This window comes from Branchiostoma floridae, chromosome 7 (genome assembly GCF_000003815.2).
Source record: "Branchiostoma floridae strain S238N-H82 chromosome 7, Bfl_VNyyK, whole genome shotgun sequence".
In the NCBI taxonomy this organism is placed as follows: Eukaryota; Metazoa; Chordata; class Leptocardii; order Amphioxiformes; family Branchiostomatidae; genus Branchiostoma; species Branchiostoma floridae.
This window is the reverse complement of record NC_049985.1, coordinates 11,909,472-11,926,827: the sequence shown is the minus strand read 5'-3', so window position 1 is coordinate 11,926,827 and position 17,356 is coordinate 11,909,472. Positions and strand designations below refer to the sequence as shown.

Genomic DNA, 17,356 nt, shown 5'->3' with positions numbered 1-17,356 from the left:
TTTGTGTGTGTGTGTGTGTGTCTGTGCGTGTGTTTGTTTCCGGATTGATGGATTACGATGATATCAGGTATGTTGGTAGGTGTTGCGAAGACGTAGGTCAAGGCCGATGTTAGGTCCACTCGTTTGAATACAGTAGAGTGGCAGGATGTGAGGCGGAATATGATGTCCAAAGTTGTCCCCAGGCATGGAAAAAGCGGAAATGTTTTTGGACTATTTGTTCGACTGTGTTTTCGCAGTTCCATATTTTCTATATGCATGTCGCGTTCACTGTAGAGTGACAGGAATGAGATCATGTAATGTTAATCAAAATCTTCAATAATAGTGTGATAATCCCTGGAGTAATAATCATCCATCTGCCTTATTTGTCCTGTGTCATATTATTAAGTCTCAACTTACAGGGACGTCATATAAATGGAGCCTGTATGACGTGATTGTCTTTTATTTCATTTTCATATTTGCTTTTGGACAGACGAGGACAATGTGGCACTGCACTCAAGTTAGTAACTTATATCCACAGTGCCACATACACAGTACAGACAGACAGAAGGTAAAGGTAGTCTTTTCTTTTACCTCCCCGACCGAAGTCAGGCACCCATTTCTACACCTGGGTGAAGTGAAAAGGGTCGTGTAAAGTGCCTTTCCCAAGGGCACAACGTCAGGGGCACGGCGGGTATCGAACTCTAGATTCCAAGCCGGACGCTCTACCATTTACGCCACACACGACGCCACGGCGTTATTATCTTGTACAGTACGTCTGGTGGCTCCTATGCTATCACGGTGTCAGCGACACCACTTTCCTTACTTTCACGTTTCCCTACTCCTAACTCCACCGGTTGACCGTCATCTGTGAACGTCATGATCGCTACCATCGGTGCCCCGCCCCATATCTTACATAGTTATCACCAAGCACAGTAGGGGCATCTTCTCTGGATAGTTTCAAACAACACTTGCAGATAGATGTGAGATACAAGTTCGGTGTGACAGGTTATTCAGTATAATATAACCACCTGCTGCCGCGCCGCGTGCCTGCGAAGCCGGTGTGTTACGCCGAAGGGCGGTTATACTGGCTATATTATAGATACAGATGATCGTGACCAAGATCTATATTTAGATTTTCAGTGACCGCAGAGACGAGCCGGGTCAATAAGCTACCGTTAGACACGCACGTACAGCAGCAGGACCCGGCATCATTATCCCTGCACGGGTCTGGGTCTGAGATGAAGACAGATGGGTCTGGAACTGCGCACAGGTGTTGTTCAAATTAGGAAAAATGGGATAGGCTTTCATGCGCCCATATGCCACCTTCTCTCTCGTTACATGCCACCTGGATGATCAAATAATGCCCCATGTCTAGTACTCCGTAAAAGTCTGCTTCCAAATAAAACTCAACATTCATTATCCTTGCCAAGAAGGTGGTTTTCGGTGCCATCTCTGTCTGTCTCTCTCTCTCTCTCTCTCTCTTAATCTCTCTCTCTCTGTCTGTCTCTCTCTCTCTCTCTCTCTGTCCCTCTCTCCCCTGTCTCTCTCTCTGTCCCCCTCTCTGTCTCTCTCTCTCTCTCTGTCCCTCTCTCCCCTGTCTCTCTCTCTCTGTCTCTGTCTCTCTGTGTCTGTCTCTCTCCCCCCGCCCTCTCTCTCTCTCTCTATATATATATATATATATACACACACACACACACACACACACACACACACACACACACACAGACATATATATATAAATATATATCCCTCTCTTTCTCTTTCTCTCTCTCTCTCTCTCTGTATGCATGACTATGGATCTTGACGATATTTGATGTGTTCGTGCTATTTCATTTTCCTTTCATTCATTACGAAACCTTCTAGCCCAATAGGGTTAATCTTCCAAGGTTCACAAAATGGCTATGGTCGTGAGTTTAATGATAGACAGCCTTTGCTTATATTTCTTTTAGTTTTGATTAGCTTAGCGCACCTAACATTATTGATTACTTTTAGTTCACTCTAGTTACTTCAGTTAGTTGCATTATTCTCCTCACCCCTATACACTTACAGCTAAATGAGTTTACATAAGACACAGAACACAACGATTTCTATAACCATTATGACAGGTTATACTATTTACCAGTCTCACTGCAGGAAAGCCAGTCTTACTTGATATTTCGTCCCAGAACGAATAACGCAGGGCCTAAAAGTACTTTTGTGATAAATGACTTGGCATTCCCTGTTATACAGTTCAGTATAGTAACCATTAAAATCTCTAGTGGTTAGAAAATCCCTGAAATCTCTATTACATATCTACCTGCGTCATCACGCAAAGGTCTTGTCCCAGAATATTAACCTTCAAAAAGCACTTGATGTAAGTTCCTTTGCTGGTGCTTGATCTGTGTATAATTTCATTGTGCAGACACGTGTATAAGCATGTCGACAAAGTCCATAACACTGTATTTAGGACTGTGCTCTTTGTGATAACGAAAAATCCAAAGTGTATCGTAATCTGCACCAAGCATGACAAAACTTTGGGGTCGTAAGATTCTACCATTTCCCGAAGCCCCTTTGTCTGGTCTTGGGTTCATTTTCCATAACCTTTCAATCAAATGTGGCAAGTAGAATTACAACTGCCTCCGGGCTTGGGCTTAGGAGTGACATTAAGGTACCATAAAGCTCTAATAACGGATGGTTTCAACTCTTGATGCTCCCCAAAGGACTAGTCAGCAATTCCGCCTGATGTTTCTTTCGTATCATAACTTGCAACTAAGAACCCTTAAGGAAGAAATCTTATAATAAACTAGGACTCTGCGTACGCTTCTGGGAGCACGGTGTTATGATATAAAACACGGATTAACCGTCAATGGTATATCTTGACTTTCTTTCTTCAATTTGCACATTGGAGACAATATTACGAGAATGTATGTCAGTTGATACAAAATTCGAAAGCACTTTCGAATCGGACGATTCTGACTTGAAAGCGTTCATAGAAGGATGGCTCCATGTCGGTCAAATTATTGGATTTCTTCACTTTTCCTTTGCAAAGTTGCATTTTCACTTCTTGACTGAGTTTGGCAAGGCTATGGGATCGGTGTTTATTAACGTCCTAAGGACATGCCACTATATTAAATCTAATATGAAACACGTCAGTCTTAAGCCTGTTCTTTCTCAAAGTTCCTCGGCTTGCTCGCAGAGTTCGGTGTACACACGTGTGCCTTTGTTGAAGACAGGATGAGGCATGGCATGTCATGTGCATTTTCTGAAAAGTAAGCTATGCTGCCGAAAGCAGCTTTTAACTAGAGCTGACACTCAGGAGTAAAAGGCTAGTCTGGTAGGATCTGTATGGATCGTCTCCATTATCTTGCCAGAGCCTGTTATTTTACTTCCGCCTTGATTACTTCCACGAAAAGCCGCAAGTGTCGAAGTTGTAAATCTCACCAGTGCATATGGAACTTCAAAGCTCACGGCGTCGACGGGAACCGCGGCTTCCCAAAGCAAATGTGATTGTGTAAAATATGGCCTCAAAGAAAACAGTGTGAGTAGCCATGACCTTTGCCTCTTTTTCCGCTCCAGTCACCATTAAAGCCAATACTTAGGGCGATTCCTGGAAAAATAATAGTTCCTGGAAATTCGGGAGAAGTGCAGCTTTTTAATGTCTATATATGGTGGAGTCGGAAGCTCACAACTAAGGCCATAAGAAGTAAATATTATGGATAACATCCCTTACAAACGCCAGCTCTAATGAAAGGGCGCAAAAAACAAGATAGGTAGATAAACAAGATATACAAATTTTCAAAACAGACAACATGAACGTTGTGACAAGAGTTGAAGCGACAAAGCATTGTATCACTACCAACAAATATTGTATTCATTGTATTCAATAAGCGCCACAAATGACATTAGTAGGCTAGTTTCACTCAACAAGTGGGCAACTACATTCAAGGCTACAATACTAGCTAGTGTTTCCCCCACAGCTAACGAGCTAGTTTCATTTCTACACCTACACTCATGGCTTCCTAACTAATGCCCCTTCTACCTCAAGTATACTCCACGGAATAATATATTTTCCAATTTTTTGTGTTCTCTTGTCTCGCTGACCATCTCTTTTTTTTCGATGCGAGCGCGGACGTCATCCATAAAATTTTCTTGCTCTTAACTAAAGATCAGCCGTGGGTAGTTGGGGGAATTGATTGAAAGGTGTGGGCTGCCCGACAGTTGTCTGTATGCAGTGTGAGGAATGTACGGGGTTATGAACCCATAACTTTAACCTTTCTAATCACTTTTTTTGGCAGATGCAGAGTCTACGTGCAATGATAAAAAGTTGGAAGGTGAACCTTGTCAGCGACTCCTCTCCCTCTGACATCGATTTTCTTTAAGAAAAAAAGTCTTGATAAATTAGACGTCAAAATGAAAGAAATGATATAGCACTCTGTCAAGGGCATATTGCAGATACAAACGATATCCTCAGCATTGGTGTAATTATTCTTAGCTCAATTACTCTTGTGAGAGTATAATTCTGACAGACATGGGACTGAAATGGCCTATTTCTGCTTACAACATCGGTGATGCATCTTCTAGCTTATCGGTTTCTCCCTGCTATCAATTTCCCAACGTCGTCCAAGAAGACGGCCAACTTCTCACCAATGTCACGTCCAATAAGGAATGTCATTACTTAAGTCAGACAGAAAATTCTTACACGTTGACTTAACAGTTATGCAAAAGCGCTTTGGTGATTCACAGACACTTGTTTGATACTAGAAAAACATCGGATCATAAGGAACAAAGTCTATACTTATCTGGGTACGCTTGTTGGTTTCACTAATTATACTGAAGCAGACAGCTGCAGAATATATAGAGACCGTTTTTTCCAGTGATCAATCTACTCTGCTCTATCAAAGTACATACACTTTCCAGTATTAAAGGGACTTTTTCTACTTCAGCAATGACAAAGTTAACCAGGAGTCCTAGCGACCAAACTGTGTCTCTAAACTCGTGTTCATAGATTGATATGATGAGCGACTATATCGTAGTTTTATAAGGCCTTGCAGAATGATGAACGAGGTGTTTACGTTATGATTGATGAATTTCCAAACTATGTACATGTCGACACAATGTTATCAGAGACCAAATACAGGTTCTGAGTGTGCAATTCACGGTCTCCTATATGGTCGGCGTTTGATCATCAGGGAAGATCATGCGACATCAATGACCAGAAGTACGGTATTTTTAACTTTGAAAGTCGATTTTATGACATACTCCAGTTTCTGTGTCGAGTAAACAGACATACAGGTTAGAATCCCATATCAATATCCCATCTGAAAACTTTTGACTTTTTAAGGTATTATGGGCTTCATCTTTTCCATCTCAAGTTCGCCAAGATCTCGGCTTTCTCACAAGTAATGAAGTATGTGCATCGCGGGGCTCTCGGAGATGAGAGAAAAAGATGAAAGCCCAGTCGAGCACTTTAACCAAACATTATCAAGCAAAGACACGCCGCCTTGAATTGGGCAATGGCTGATGGATAACAAGTCAGAAAAGTCATTTCAGTTTTAAGTCTCAAGACATTTCGGTGTTTCTTGTGTGGTAGTCCTACACATCAATCTTACCTATATTGTGCGAGGCTGAACGAAATGGAGTCGACCAGTGAGTCGATAATTTAAGACTCCAGCCCACGCTGCTATGAACTGACAGGTACCATATTCAGCCACTTCCCTCGCATATCCCTCCAAATCACGTCCAAAACTGGTACAGGTATAAGAAGTGGGCTCTCATTTGATTCCGTTTCAGAGATTCTACAATAGTTGTGCAAAAATGACTGATACCCCACCTCTGACAGGGTTGGACAAGTCCACTAGTCCGATTGTCCAGGGCAAGTGAAAGTGCCAATCGGACAAGTGCATATCCAACCCCACTTACCCAATTGGGCAAGTAACATTTTTCATGAGTGGGACTCTATCATTTGTCCCCAGTTCACCACCAATTTTTGCCACCAAAAACTATGACATGCCTCTAAAATAATACTATAATTATCAGGCTTTCTGTAATCATGTTTTTAAACAACCTACATTCCAGATATCCCAAAAATAAAATCATTCCATTGTTGGAAGTGTAAATGCATAGAAAAGGGTCATTCAATTTTCGGGCAAGTGAAAAGTTGGTTCGGGCAAGTAATCTTTTACGTACTTGCCGGATAGTACAAGTGGATTTTAGAAAACGTGTCCAACCCTGTCTGTATGACGTATAGGATGTGTGTGTGTTTTTGAATCCCTTCAACGTTGCACCTTTTATCGATGTAAAAGCTCTAAGAGGTACTAACTGTTTTTAGACGTCCCTGCAGAGTAAGAGCAGCAGATGACAGCATGAGAACAGCACGCGGTGACCACCAGCAGCAGGAACCACATTCTGGTCATCAACAGCCTGTGCCCCACGGACAGCAGCTGTCTGGGGCTTCTCTCTGTGTTAAACAACAGATTCCACAGCTCATTAAACACTGGTACGTCCTATCGGAAAATCAATCACCTGGACATTTATGCATTATCTGTAACGGAAATAGTAAAGGAAACTGATCGGAGATGTCACCGCATCGTGGATTAATGACAGTGACTATCCTCAGTCGGGCAGCCCAGGCGAGAAGTCAATGCATGGCAAATTCGTGGACACTCGTGGATGATCTACAACATAGAATATCATTACACAAAATACCTCTTGGAGTACAGGTATATTGTCGCTGACAAAAAGTAGTGGATACCACCTGAAACGTGTGACCTTTTCCAAAATGTATCCAGTACCTTAGTAATTGTTATCTTACACTTATCGCAGTATACATTGATGGGACTGACAAGGAAACGTAGCCACTTAAAATTTGACGGTACCTGTTGATGAAGAACTATTCATTTTGGAGCTTAAGATTTCATAAAATAGTCTGGTACTTTAAGCCTATACATCCACTCCACATCTACTCCGTCGGTCGATCTCTTCAGCACATGGCGTGATCACTCGCGCCACATAACGCCATCTAATTGGATCATTGGTTTATTGGTCAGAACCCTGAGACCTTGAATTTTTCAGTTTTAACGATCAAAGAGGAACTCACGCTTGTATCAGATACCGTACTTTGAAGAATATGCGTTTTCCAATGGGTCGTTAGCATCAAAAAAGGATATTAGCAAGCACATGTTATATACCTCTGATAGCCCAAGAATTGCTGAACAAATCCCTGACTACATGTAGCACTTACATTTATCCTAGGTCTTCTCAAGCAATGCTTAAGTTCTACCTAAAACACGGACTGACCTTCGCAGGTTTGTACTTCACGCCATTAGCAGTAATCCACCCCAGCGTTACTAAGCCTATCCTATGTGGTAAGGGGCATGAAAGTCTTACTGCATACCACACGGTCATAAATGATAAGGATTTTCAACGACCTCTTCGGCTAGATATCATATCCTACGAGAAGAGGTAACTAGATGTTTTAATTTTCATCTAGCCGCTTGTCTTTAATGTTTTGATAGAGATAAGTTTTGACATCGTGATCTTTATATGGGGCGACTTGGCGAGTTTCTGAACAGACGGCGGTTAGTAACGGTTAATCGAGAGGTCTTCTACTGTAATCCGCGGAGTGGGAGGGGGGCACATATCGTGGTTTCCAAGAAAGCTTGTTTTCGTATCGCCTCAAAACATCTGTTACTGGACTCCAAAATGCTTCGCGAAGGAAAATTTCCCATTAACTTTAGACGCCCAGTAATAACAGGCTTATTATGAGATTATCCTCTTTAAATCTAACGGCTGTTAACCGCAGAGTCAGCCTGATATCGAACTGTATCTGTCATACCACATTTGAAGTAGTGCCAGACGATTAAATGCTTTAGCCGCTGTAAAAGTGATATACTGGAATCCCACCTCAATCATTACCACATATCATATTTTGTGTCAATTTACAAAATGAATTGCAATAAAGGAGAAAACAATAGAATAGAATTAAGTGCTATTCTAGTCAGATATTTAATACATGCTTATTAAACAATTAGTCATCTACTGACGCCACGATTATTTTAGTCCCACCCACGTTCAAGAAATGATTATGAATGTTATGATTATGAAAACACCTGTCATGATTGGTTATTAAATAGCATGCCTTGTGATATAGATGAATTGCATTATGGAACTTTTTGAATGGAGGCGAATACGATTCTAACGCACCTTGGCTACGGTCCTGATAGCGTGCTTTGAGCAGTTACATTTGGCAATATATCACGACGATTGAATGAATTTTATGAAAAAGTAAGGCATTCTGTTATATACAAGCTTAAGGAAGTCACAAAACTCCTAGTAGATTACCTGAAAGCAGGTTAATATTGCGATAAATGCTGAAAACATTGACGTATGAGACATAGCCGTAACTAATACTAGACTATGGAATTGATTGTGAATGGTCTCTTGTATGTCGTTCATGATACCCATTTCTCAAATCTCTGCAGGGTAAGATCGCGGCCTCCCCCTTGTGAGCTGCGGATGTCATAGATCAGCATCACTGTGTATTGTCAACTCTCGGCGGGGACACTTCCTTTCGAATTCCGATGCTAGCATGAAGGTAGCAGGGTAACAGATGAGCACATTAGAAAAGCGCGATCGAATGATTGCAAGGACGAAGAACTGGAGGATGGAATGATCTCGTAAAGCGATATGGTAGCTTGTTTTTTTTTACGCTGTTGCAAAAGTTTTTGCATAATTCTGAAAGTACCTGGACTATACATCAAGATGTCTGAAATGGCTGAATAGAAAGTTGGGATAGAAATCAGCACATAGGCTATCTATCTATCTATCTACCTATCTACCTATCTATCTACCTATCTACCTAGTAGTACCTATCTATCTATAACCTCAAAAATGGTGGTGTACATACATATATACATAGATTGTGCTTACTGATAACCTCAATAAACCTACCATTTTTCACACCGAGTTAGTTACATGTTCATCCGGAGATTTGGTCACGTACATGCCAACTTCGGAATATGGTGGACTTGTCTAGATCTATTCTAACATCATCTACAATACACAAGGGCCTGAAATGAAGGATAGGGGACTCCGCAATAGATGTTACTACAGGGACTCAACAGTGGCCTCCTGAGACCAAACCTCCAGCGGCACAATAATACAGAACACACCAGTCTTATCGTTGCATCATAGCTATCGGCACCAGGGTGGAATCATGTACTCCAGAAATACATAATAACATGACATTATGCCGTTCGACGGGAGTGCACTATCATACTTACATTCAGCCATATGATTTTATGGCTCTACTTTATATTATATTTTTGGATTTGAAACCTTCGTCTATATACTATTACATTTTGTTTTGTTTTGCTTTAGAATTGATATGATTTCGCTGGATAAATTTAACAATCTTACTACTTTTGATCAGCAGAATTGGACATTGTTATGGGATTTTATGTCCAAATGTTACCTATTAGATAAGTCAGGGTATAATCTAAGTTCATGGTTATAAATCACTGGCCATGGTGTGCTGACTGACAAAGAGAAAATCTGTACGGAAGCTTCCAAGCTAAAGCTGCTCTATTGTTAAACCTTACAGGCAAAAAACTGGGCAAACTTGTTCTGATGTAATATTGTAATGTACTGTTGGGCAGTGATGTTAATGTTGCAAAGTTTTTTATGAACAAATCAAACCTATACAAAATGAACTATACCGATAGTTGACCAGACCGATTGTACACCTACTAGAGATATGCCGTTTACTTGCCGACAGTACCGTAAGTTACGTCACACACCCGAGAAGAAATGTGCAAACTCCACAAAGTTTTTGCATGTATCAACAATATCATTAATATAAACTAAAAAAAGTAAAGGGCCCAGAACAAACCCCTGGGGGACGCCAGCAGAAATGCCGCACCAGTTAGACGACTGGCCGTCGAAAACAACTCGTTGAAATCGAATAGAAGTTGAATGTAACTTGAATCCGCCGTCACTTTGTCCTCGTCTGTTGATTTGTATTTTTACATGTATCTCAATACAAAAATAAATGTGCAAACTGCACACCACGCGGTGTCCCAATAATGAAACGTATTCGTCTGGCTAGTCGCGTGAGGGTCGGGTTATCTGATTTGTTCCTGCGGCTGGTGATAAATTCGCTATTGGGATCTCGTTTTAATGAAGACGAATGAAACGTCTCGACGTTGCAAACGACTTAAGCTGGAATGCTCTGGTGTGTATCTATCGTGGCCATGCTGACTCATGACTAAGGGTGGGTACCGATACATAAAATTCAGCTCCAGGTACGGTCCAGGTCCAGAGGATTAGGTCCAGGTCCGGACCTGAATCTGGACCTAATAATTTGTGAGCACTTGTGAGTGGGCGATACTTGAAACAATGGTCCAATTCGCTACAAATGATTCTGTTTGGTGGAGTATCCGACGTCTATTGACGTTTTAAGATCCCATCCGATTCATGTTAACAACACTAACTGCCTCTGTTACAGACTAAGTTTGACTGTAGAAGCCTGGTAAAAAATGACTATCAACTCTCCTTTACTTCGCTCTTGTTCTTTTCTTGGATCTATAAGCCCCAAAATTAAACACGTAAACGCCTGCCAGTATAATCTGTTCATTTTCGAATCGGTCCAACATCCGGTCAACTGGTCATTTCATGTCCGGGTTTTCTAGACAAGAAAAAAAACGATTTTGTACCGTACCGGTACCACCCCTGCTCATTACCATCTTCATTTTGGCTAAATTCCAGTCTTTTGGCGTAAGACATGAAACCAGTTGCCATATCAGTAAAAGCAGGTCAAACAAATCTAAAGTTTGTAATTCGCACCCTCTCCTAACATTGCTGTGTACTGTGGCGTCTACACGACGCATGCCAATGGACATTGATTCCTCGGTAATTAATACTCGACAGCACTCGGCAGTCGGAACCCATCAAAGCTAAGAAGTTACATCAGGACCTGCAGACATTTCCCACGCTTGATATTCAATTATATTGAAACGTTCTTTCCCCTGGACAAGCTATTTCTGTTTCTCTATTCAGCTTTGGGAACTGCTTCTCGACTTTCACCATTGCAGTTCAGTCCAATGTGACAGGTTAGACGTTCACCCGACAAAATACGCGAGCCCCCCGGTCTGATTTTAAAACCGGACAACCTTCCGGTGATTACCAAATACCGCTGAAGCTCTCCAGGGTGGTTATGATGAATGTCGACCTGCACACGACATCCATCTCAGACACGCCATAGCCAATCAAAGTCGGACTTTACACACGTCGTCGTATGTCATTGTCGTACGACTAGAAATTGTCCTGCAGTGAATTGGACTTTAGTGATGATAAATGTTGACGTACGTACACATGGCATATACATGATATATGGCCAATTTTGCTGGATAATCCAGGGCTAGCCTTTGATAATAGACTCCGACTAGTTGGGTATCCCTGGCTGCATTTCTCTCTATACAGCCGAATAATCAGATAAAAAAGGCAACCAATTACGTCTATTCTAGCTTAAAATAGTGTGAGAATGCCTTTGTAAAACGTCCATTGCAATTTTTCTAACTGAGGGATGGTCACATTCTTCGTAAGAGCGTTTTACGATTGTAAACTGTATCGTAGAAAATTTAACTGTCTTCTTATTATATTAACAAAATGGCTGTCTTAGATTCTCCCTTGCTTGAAAATCCACAATCTTCTACGACGACCTGAGCCGTATTATAGAAATATACATTCCGCATTGCACCAAAAAGCAGAACATTTACATGTTCCGATTGATGCTAAAATAAAACAGTAACGCGATGGCAGGCTTTTTTTTACATACCCTATCATTCCTCGTTAACCATCTCTAAGTATATAAATGCACATGGATCTTAGTCCCTATATGATAAGAAAACGATATCATTGTTGCAAACTGAATTACACTTGTGGAGACCAGGGCAAGTTCATGTGTCCATCGAGACCATCAAACTATATATAATGGCCAGCAGGAATATCTTTCTTCATTGAAGATAACATAGTACATAGTACAATTGTTCCCTAAATAACCTTGAAGCAATTGTGGAGTACTCATTGTGCCACTTATGCCATAGACTGTTCGTTTCCTATATAGAATAACTTAGATGGCTTACTGTACGCATCATAGGTCTTAAAATGCGCCTGTGCTGCGTACCTTATAGTCATAACTGTAATTATTTTGATGGCTTATTGAATGAAGGCTTGTAAAGAATTCCATAAGGGCAGCTTTAGGGCGGCCGCTTATAAGATTTTTGCTTTGCTCTTGCTAGTGTCTTTCTTTTGTTGTTGAAAACTGAATAAATATTAGTGAAAAATGAACTGTCTACCAGCTGGGAAGAATCTGGCGATAATTGTGAAAAAGTGACTTCCAAAGATTGGAATCAGGGAGTCGAATCTGAAGAGACTTTGACTTTATTCTGATCCACATTTAGCATAATATTTAATTTAAGAATGCAGTGTTTGCATTATGTTCGTCAGCGTAGCGACTTTATTCAAATTTAGAACAATAATTGCCTTTACTTCGGCGATGGTGGTGCTAGACAAGAGAACATTTCTTAATCAATTAATGTATTCCATTTCAAAAAAACAAGGGGTCCTTTAGTTCAGGTGTATTTGTCAATTTGAATAATAGATTCGGTTGTTAACATCATAGCTTATACGCACAGGGCATGCTATGAAATATGGGAGGCTTAATTTGCAACTTTACAACTTCTATGCAAGACAGCTGGTCACGGCCTTTTAATTGGACCATAAGCCTGTACTTAGTCCTTTATCGTAAATTCTGCTATATATTAATCCGCAGATGTGTCTGGGGCGGGTCAAAATGTTACTCGCGAGTTCGTCGTGTTTCAAAAGCAGTAGTAGTGTACTGGTTATGTCTAATGATTATTCACAGACATTTGTAATTAGTCTGAAAGGCCATTTCAGGACAGAAATACGACAACAAGTGCCCCATATATATTACAGACATAAAAGTTCCAGACGATTAAATTTTCTTGCTACTCTGTTTAAGGTAGATCTGTAAAACAACCATAACATTTTCAGACAATTATATGCATCTCTTGACACGTTTTCAGTGCCATATGCGGGTAATCATTTTGGAACATGACGAAAATAGAGCAATAAACAGTGAAGCTGATCCAATAAAACAATAGACACCATTCATGCATGTAATAACCTCTGTAACAATCCGCTATGAAATACTAATACTGCCGCTATTGGCACACAGAATGAACCATGTAAAAGTCAACTCAACACTCATATCAGTTCAGTTTCTTCACAATATACGGCCAAAATTATCCCCTTGTCTACGTACAAGGTCAGATAATGAACTAAGTACGTGTTACAAAAATGTTAGAGCACCAATGGTGATCTTTTTTTATGAAATCTCGGAAATCATACCATCCATGCCACTGATGTGGATTTTTAGTACAAGAATTCAAAGCATGTAAGAGTAACGTAACAATCATTGCTTTGCGCTTACCACATACAAGGCTAAGCCTGGTGGAGTTTTGGGTCCGACCTACCTTATCGGTTTAGGGCCTGGACGCTCTCCTGGATTGCGCTGTGTAGTCCACGGTTAAATACATGATGAAGCCTTCTCGTCAGACTGGAAGATACCATGGATTAAAGGGTAGTGTTCACATGATGTGGGACTAAGACGAAAGCGTCTGGCGTTCTGTGGAACTCTGGTATATTATATACTCACCTGAAGTATAGGAGCGAACCATTCGACACAAGTAGGGGTGCCGAGTCCAAGAATTGAAACCTTTCTATTTTTATCATTTTGATGACGTCCTGTTTCAATCAGCAAATGACTGAATCATTCTGATTTTTTAAACGGAAAGTAAGGGTTGTATTCATGGTCCAAGCTTAACCGTCCAGCATGGTTGACAATACGTCATAATCACGTGAGTGCGAATTCCTTATATGGATACTGAGCCTCAATTCTGAAATTTTCGCAGTTTTCACGCACAGTGGTAATAATTACCTCAATGAAATATTCCCATGAATATTTCCACTAGCGTTTGTGTGTGTGTGTGTGTGTGTGTGTGTGTGTGTGTGTGTGTGTGTGTGTGTGTGTGTGTGTGTGTGTGTGTCTGTGAACAAGATAACTCAAGAACAGCTGGGTGGGTTGGTTTCATACTTAGTGTGTAGGTGGGGTGTGACAAAAACTGAAAAGAATTAGATTTTGAGCTCCCTAGCGGCTTTCTTTGGTACTGCAGAGGAACTTCTGCTTTTGCTATCTCGTGTACTGAACAAGCTATGGTCACGTTTTTTCGCTATTTCAGTGTTTCCTTGTTCTTCTGAGAAAAATAGCTTTAAGGTAGCCAGACATACAGACGTCCATGAGGATGGATGCAGTGACTGGAAAATTGCGTGCAGTGACTCTGTCTACAATATGCACATAACGGCACACGAAGGGTTATGGAGAAATTCGATTTCACAGAATTGCAGTCCATATAAGTGAGTGCCTTTCGTACCTTGACTTAATGTAATTGGAGTAATACAAAGAGAACAGTATTTGGTTAAGAGAACTTGGACAGTCTTTGTAAAAAGGCTTTGTGCCGCCGTGCTGAAAGAGAGCACTTGGACAGTATTAACGTTAATAATCTAATTAAGACTTTTGTAGGGATTCGTTGTCTACAAGGCGGAAAAAATATAGCCACGCACGTGCGGGGCTGATCCAAAGGGGGCACTAGGATGTGATATTAATCATATGCTTCATTGGTATAACCTTCACTCGAAACGTTATATATCCCCGCACTCTCCAACCGACGTTAAGTTGTACCTGTACTTCTGCTGATTGATGGTTATGTTACAAGTATTTTATCGATTTTACTGATGACAGCCCCTTGAGCCGTGGCACTGCAGAAACACATTACAGAAAACCTTGAAGATTGAACTACGTGGCACAATCTTTACTCAACCCACAAAACTTGTGATTAATGTACTTAAGATTGTAGCAGGCTTTGCGGGTAAGAAGCAAGGGGAAATCTCACCTTTCCTTAAGATGACGGGACCACTTATCTTTCCGAAGTTTGAATTGTGTATGCCAGTTTCTGTGAATTGGTACGTTTCTCTTAACATCCCATTTTGCTCGTTAAAGATGTGTCTTTGAGACGGAGAAGTGTGAGTGATTTGACTTGAAGATAACGTGACTGGTAATTTTGGAAAGGTTACGTTGTGGGCGGGAGCATTCAATCTTTCTCTAAATGTCTCATTTGTCAGTGTTCAAATGTGTCCCAGGACTACGCCGAAGGCCATATGGCGTCCTTACACCGACTATTAGTACATAGTATATAACACTCATCAGTACCAACTTCTAGATACGACAAGGCAATGGTTAGAAATACAATTTGTCAGAACAAAAACAAGGCGACTTACGTAAGGTCTACTACTGTAAAACTCTATACATACAAAGAAAGAGACAAACAGAGAAGTCGATATAATTGAGTTAACGTAAACAGGTACATAGATAAATCAGCATGTTGAGTTTACCACATCGTTTACACAAACTGATTTTAAGATCTAAACAGTCTTAGTATTTAGCTATTTGCACACATTATATATATCTCATAGAATGCAATTGAGTCTATTCATATCATGGAATAGAAGTAACAGCAAGAACACGGGTGTCTGCACGTGACGACACTGCCACTATTTTGGTTGTTTGCCTGTGTGTATAATGTACATGAAGGTATTCAAATTTTGTCCAGCAATTTTCATATTATCCGTCCACTGTCATGTCGGTCTTGCGTCATGGTCACGTTATACTAGTACTAGATAACTTCATTTCAAGCTCTGCTTTCATTAACAAGCGTCTTGGTAGCATAGAGTATGGCATCGGTGCCAAACATTTGAATATAATATCTTTATGTCTATTTGGAATATTTACAAGAATACAGAAGGTTCAAGAAACCCACAGCGTTTAGGGTGAAGTGCAACTTTCTTCCTAAAGTTGGAATTGTGGACGTCAGTATCTTTTTTAATAACTTTTAAATAAAATCTATATCTTACTAAGCCATACATATCATTCACCTGTTGTAAGGAGATTCTCTGCACCAACTGTTAGCAATAAGCATGATAAATTATGCATTTGTCGTATTATCAAAGCGATGATTGGATTTTAGATCACTTCAATGCCTTTGATGAGTTCAACAATGACCCTGATTGGATGGAAAGCTCTAACTGATTGTCATGTAATGTCTACTGGCAGTCGGATTTGCTATAGAAAAAGAAGACAAGAAATTACAAGTAGTAGATACGACAGTGTAGTCAGCATCAATCAGTTGTTTTAGATATATTATTACTCATCAAGAGGATAGCAACGTCAATGCCATAATCTCTTTATGGCAATACATCAAGTGTGGTGGATAATAAAGAGCGAGGTTTTCAGACTTTTGCACTCGGGCTTTTGTACAGTAGACAGTTGGATTATTCGCGCGACTGCACAGACAGACATTGGGTGATGCCTTAGTCGTGTGGAGGAATAAATTGTTGTTGTGAACAGTGTCTTCAACAAGGCTATTGTGAGACATGGATCAAGAAACTAACAGGATTCGTCAAATTTACATGGTAATGACACACATTATTCAATACCTAAGTAGGCATAACCGAAGTTGAAGTTTGTATTTTATCCCCGGGCGTGCACAGAGGTTTTGTGGTCGTTGTGTCTGGATAGATATTTGTTTTCTTGTAGGTGTACCCGTAACATTGCCATCAGTAGAGTGGCAGGAAGTAAGTGGGAAGATTGCGTCACCACAATGATCAGACTTGCGGCAGTGGCAGTAAGTAAAGTTTAGAAGTACAGAATTAGTCGTTTTATCAGAAATGACAGAGAATTGGAGATAAATTGCAGAGGTTTATTTTCAAATCTGTCTGCCCTGTAACTAAATGGCTGCCCTCTAACCAAAGCAGCGTGTCAAAGTTTAGCTTTGTATTGAAACTTGAATCAGTCGGCGGTGTTTAAGATTAATCAGTTGTTCACTAGACTACTACTACGTATAGCGAACCATCTATTAACGCTTTCATATACAAAGACGTAAAAACCTCTACATTTTGCAAGATATTTCAGTTATAAAGTTATGGGTTGTGCCAGTTTAATGTAAGTCGCAGTAGAGTCACAGCGCGATCGCCGTCAAGTAGAATGAGGGTTGAAGAAAACTGTTTGGTCGCAGCATGTGAGAAGCGTCATCTCCGAACACAGGACACGGCGGAAGTGCCCGTAGGTCAACCTTAACGACCTCCGGTCTGTACGGAGGTGATAAGGGCTTACCTGGCGATTAAAGACCCGGCATGTGACGTCATGTTGTGACGTAAACCAGTCAGTTTACTAGTATATAATAAAGGGTTAATGCCCCGGCCCGAG

At 40.7% G+C, this 17,356-nt stretch overlaps 1 protein-coding gene across 1 annotated transcript in view; it reads right to left on the bottom strand.

The window, feature by feature from the left end:
* LOC118420025 (relaxin receptor 1-like) overlaps nt 1-13,730 on the bottom strand; it is a 25,898-nt gene extending 12,168 nt beyond the window's left edge. The window contains exons 1-2 of the mRNA XM_035826731.1: nt 13,512-13,730; nt 6,278-6,415 (exon numbers count right to left, since the gene is read on the bottom strand). Of these exons, the coding sequence (XP_035682624.1) occupies nt 6,278-6,371 (94 nt within the window). The 5' untranslated portion in view covers nt 6,372-6,415; nt 13,512-13,730. The remainder of the gene's footprint in view (nt 1-6,277; nt 6,416-13,511) is intronic.
* Between the last annotated feature and the right edge of the window lie 3,626 nt (nt 13,731-17,356).